At 34.3% G+C, this 4,744-nt stretch overlaps 1 protein-coding gene across 1 annotated transcript; it reads right to left on the bottom strand.

The window, feature by feature from the left end:
- Window positions 1–1,941: 1,941 nt before the first annotated feature.
- LOC114717564 (peptidyl-prolyl cis-trans isomerase FKBP13, chloroplastic-like) lies at window positions 1,942–3,794 on the bottom strand. The gene is made up of 5 exons (XM_028902755.1): window positions 3,378–3,794; window positions 3,176–3,268; window positions 2,545–2,605; window positions 2,391–2,459; window positions 1,942–2,218 (listed from the first exon to the last, which is right to left on the bottom strand). Exons 1-5 carry the CDS (start codon window positions 3,759–3,761, stop codon window positions 2,154–2,156), a joined length of 672 nt encoding a protein of 223 aa, XP_028758588.1. The 5' UTR covers window positions 3,762–3,794; the 3' UTR covers window positions 1,942–2,153.
- Window positions 3,795–4,744: the final 950 nt, after the last annotated feature.

Here is a 4,744-nt window from a genome sequence, read left to right on the forward strand (position 1 = left end):
ATTGTCCTTACGGAGCATGAAGAGAGAGAGAGATATATATATATATATATATATCTCACATGGTTTTCACGGAAGTTTATGATTAGAGTATGCTAATATGAATATTTGTAAATGTCGAAAGAAATTTTTTTAAATGAGGATAAATTTAAATTTTTTTATCATTTTAATGTATTCCTTTATATAAGAGAATAAATTACAAATAAATAATAATAATAATAATAATAATAATAATAATAATAATAATAATAATAATATTCATTGTACCTTCTCCTGAAAATTCGAACTCGCAGTCTCGTAACCCTTAAAGTGTTTGGTAGGATTTATTGAAAAATATTGGAGAAAGAGATGCATGAGAAAGAGGGAGAAAGGAGGAGACAGAGGCCACCTAACACAAATAGCATTTTCTGGAATTTTGCCATGCTCACGGACACGCTCCCTGCAGCCCACCTAACAACCATCTCTTACAATTATACTATCTCACTGTCACTCCTCCGTTAACATATATATATAGTACTGCCATTGCATGATCTGTATTAACCTTTTTTTTTTTTTTTTTACCTTTGTAGCATTGGCAACTGAGGTTAAACTCTGTCCGCAGTAACACTTACATGAACTTGTAACACTCTCAAAATCTTTCCCATCGTCTTCATATCGTTCAGTTTTTACTAGAATCAGAGTCTGATATCACTTGTTAAGCTCGAATAGCATCCCAAAAGATGAGAGGGCACGGAGGTGCACACAAGTGGACACGACACCACATCTTAATCCGTTCAGATTAAATCAAAATTTTAAGATATTGAATATATTTTCATTTATAATTGTATACATTTTTTCTAATTCAATTCTACTTGATATGAGGTTTCTCTTCACTCCAAGCCAAATTCACTGGTGTTAAACATCTTGAAGATGTACTTTATTGGTCCTATTTATAAGTTATTTTTAGCATATTTTATATATACTAAAAAAAATCTTATACTGTATTAACTTTTCGTTAAAATATAATAATTTTTTAACTTTACTCTTATTTAATACATACACATTTTAAACGAAAATTATCTATACTATAATAAATAAAGGATAAACTAATATTTTCATATATAAAAATTTAATAAAATGATTTATAAATGAAAACAATCACGAAATTTTTTTTAATTGGGTTTATAAATAAGATGAGAGAAGTATATTATCTAAAAGACTTGCATACGGAGACTCTTGTCACTGATCATTATATGAAATTATAGACCTGCCGGATTTATGACGTTATGACCATTGACCCCAACTCAAAGTGTCTTTTTTAGTGCGTTTTTTTTTTTTTTTTTGGCCCGAGTCAAAGATTTCAGTCTTCAATCATTTCTTCTGCTTTATCCATAGTTATCCACATCAGTCATAATCACCGAAGTTGGAGGAGACAATAGCGGTGAAAAAAAGAAAAAACTTGCAAGAGAAGTTAAACTCTTATAATTACCATTTTTTCCGCCTAATGAATCACACATTATGTAACCTAATTGAGCCTTAAAAAATGGATTCGGTCTAATTTAACTTTGATCTACAGAGCGTTATCAACATTTTTTTTACGTCCAGAACAAATTTCAAGATGGGTCAGAAATTAAACTTTTTTTTAATAAAAAAAACCAAGTATTTGCACTAGCTTATACAATCAATCACCAATGATCATATGGAATACTTTCTCCGGTCCTAATTATAAGACCTAATTGACTAATTTAAAAAAATTAAAGAAAAAAAGTTATAGTTATTTGTAATAAATATGTGTTATTTTTCCTAAAATATCTTTACTAATCAAGTGTATTAGTTAAAACTACTATTGTTAGAAGGACTATCTTGAAAAAAACACATAAATATGAGAGACAAAATGGATTGGAATCTTATATTTAGGACCAAAATAAAAATTAAATGAGGTCTTAGATTAAGAACTGTAGGTAGTATTAAATAAGCCTGGAGTTTTTTTTTAATTACTATTAGATTTACTTGAGCTTACAAGCAACAAAATTAATACAATGCAAAGTTCGCTGCCTTTATATGAGAAATCAAGAGTTGAAATAAAATTTAATAAAAGCTCATTATAATTTAAAATACAGGTGAGAGAAAGGCAAAAAAAAAGAAGATTTTTGCAGCAAATCGGATGACTAAGCAAATCAGGCCTTGCTTATGAACTCCACGTCAAATAACAGGGTCGAATCAGGAGGGATGATGCATGAACCTACGTCACACAAATTAAAGTACTTTTCAGATATTATTTCCAATTAATTCAGATTAAAAATCTCCAATAAAAACTATAATGTGATGATGCAGAACAAGTCATAATGGATATAATGAATACAAAGAACCTGATGTAAATATCTATAGAGAAAGAGGAAAGGAAGTGGACTTGCCTCCTCTACAACCAGCACCTCTTGAGCCGTATGCAAGTTCTGGAGGAATTTTCAATGTTCGTTTGCCTCCTACACATACACAAACACAAATCATAAAATGGGTAATTGAAAAGTGAAAACCTTAGAAACTGAAGTTCAAAGGTCGAAACAGTACCTGTAAGCATGGGAGGTATTCCTTCGCCTCCTAATATCCCTTCATCCCATCCTTTGATCACCTGTTCGTTCACATTCATCATTCATCAGTATTAAATCTTTGTTCAAAATCCCCAATTTCAATCACCAATTCCCAGGATTCCACTTCATAACTCATACTCAGCTTCTGTGATCAAAATCTTAGAATACAGAACATGGACATGTGATAAGCCCAAATGAAGAGCCTAGCTTATTAAGAGGAAAAATCCTTTGAACTTTTAAACTCTATATTACTTGTGAGATTCTTCAACATGGGACTCATAACAGAACAAGAGAGCTCAATCCCAAAAGATTAGCCTGTTAGGATGAAAAACCTCTTAAACTTATAAACCCCGCAATGCTTATGAGATTCTCCAACGTGGGACTCATTAGAGGACATCCTCCGACTTACAACCCCGCAAATAATTTGGTGGTGCATTATGATATGTTCTGTTCCAGTGAAAACAGTAGGATGGAACAATGACATCAACATATTAGTATATGACTTCAATTTGTATTGATATATTCCTTTTTTTTCTGTATTTTGTTCATGAACGAACTATATTAGAAAACCCAATTAAAATATGAATTTACTCGATTATTAGAATAGATACCTCCCCAACGCCAACGCGAAATGTAAGAGGCTTGCCACGATTATAGCTGCTGTCGAAAATCTTCCCATTCTCCAATTTCCCAACATAATGAGCCTACCCAAACAAGAAACCACGTCGTTTTCAATTTTGCTGTAATTCATTGTAAACCCGAAGGAATAATGTGATTAGAAAACAGTAAGACCTAAATCATATTACAGATTACCTTAATGAGCTGCCCCTTAGCTGCTTGAGGACCATTTCCCACAACTTTATCACAGAAGGCGATGCCTGAAGCAGCCACTGTTAGTTCGCACGGAGCTGCTGATTCGGCCGCCACCGTGGCTTGTGGCAGCGAGTGAAGCGCAACATTGCAAAGGCCGAATCCGAAGGCAAGACCTATTATAGCCTCTCTTCGCTTGAAGTTATCGTCTGGGGTTTGCAAGGTTACTGAGGGATGATTTCCCGAGAATGGGACGAAATTGGATGGTTTTGTTGGAGAATCATTGTTTTGAATTCGAGAGAGGAAGCAGCTCGTACTGAATTTGGGTTTAGATCGGAAGCAAGTAGAGGCGGGAGATAGAGGAGAAGAATATGGCAACGTAATCATTTCCAGAAAAACAGAGCAAGCCTGTGCTTGGCTGCCGGGGATTATTCGTTTAGGACTCTGGACTTTGTGGTGGACGTTGCTTCTCCACGTACAATACTATCATAAGCTCTTTGGGTTGGGCCGCTTATTTCACACTGAGCCTGCATTTGATGCCCAGGATAATATGCAGCCAAAAGATTTATAAATGAAAAGCAGGGCAATTAGTCTAGTAGAAAAAAACTAAACCCTTATAATATGAAAAACTAAGGTTTAAATTTTTACTGAGAGAGATGTCTATGTTTAGTACTTTTTTTTGCTAAAACATAGGTATCCTCCTCCCAACAGGGATTCGAACATTAATTTGTCACGTTGTGAGAGACTAGCCTCTTCCACTAGATCCAACTCCCGTTGGTGTCTATGTTTGGTACTTGATAGTATATCGTATAAGATTGCATTCAATAGAAGTATATCTGGGCTTAGGAAAAAGGGGGGATTCTTGGGTCCAAATCCAATGCTCTTTCCAAAATATATAACCTACCATGAAGCAGAATTGGCTTGATTATCAAAAATTCTAATTAAGCATATGGGGAGAAACAGGGGTAGAGTTGTTAGTAAATTTTGGTGCAGAGGAAACAACTTCCAGAAGAGGACGCTAGCTAGGTTGCTTGTGTTTCAGTTACATCAACAGTTCCTTCATTTCATATTAAAGACCCTTGAGGGCAAGGGTTCTTAAAAGGAGAGGCAATAACGTATAATTGTCAAATATTAAATATAAGGGTTAAAGGGTGGCTTGCTAATGCTATGAGCCTCCTGGGGTTCGTTCTTAGTTAGTTAGTTCGTTAATTAGAAGGATTATTATTTTGGAACTGCAAGCTGGACTGCCTGCCCACATAAATGAGAGGTAGTCATCATTTTATCATGTCGTGGCGTTAGCTTAGCTTTTCAATTCCCCAAAAAAAAAAAAAGAACAGAAGAAGAAGAAGAATGGGGTATCTGTATCCAGT

The sequence above is a fragment of the Neltuma alba genome, unplaced genomic scaffold (genome assembly GCF_004799145.2).
Source record: "Neltuma alba isolate B1F8T4 unplaced genomic scaffold, ASM479914v2 tig00011756_pilon, whole genome shotgun sequence".
NCBI classification, from domain to species: Eukaryota; Viridiplantae; Streptophyta; class Magnoliopsida; order Fabales; family Fabaceae; genus Neltuma; species Neltuma alba.

Excerpts from the sequence above, each read along its gene's own strand:
- LOC114717564 (XM_028902755.1), bottom strand. The coding sequence starts at position 3,761 with ATGATTACGTTGCCATATTCTTCTCCTCTATCTCCCGCCTCTACTTGC. Across the intron at positions 2,606-3,175 it reads TTCGCGTTGGCGTTGGGGAG|GTGATCAAAGGATGGGATGA; the intron begins GTATCTATTCTA and ends GTGAACGAACAG. Across the intron at positions 2,460-2,544 it reads AATACCTCCCATGCTTACAG|GAGGCAAACGAACATTGAAA; the intron begins GTACTGTTTCGA and ends GTGTATGTGTAG.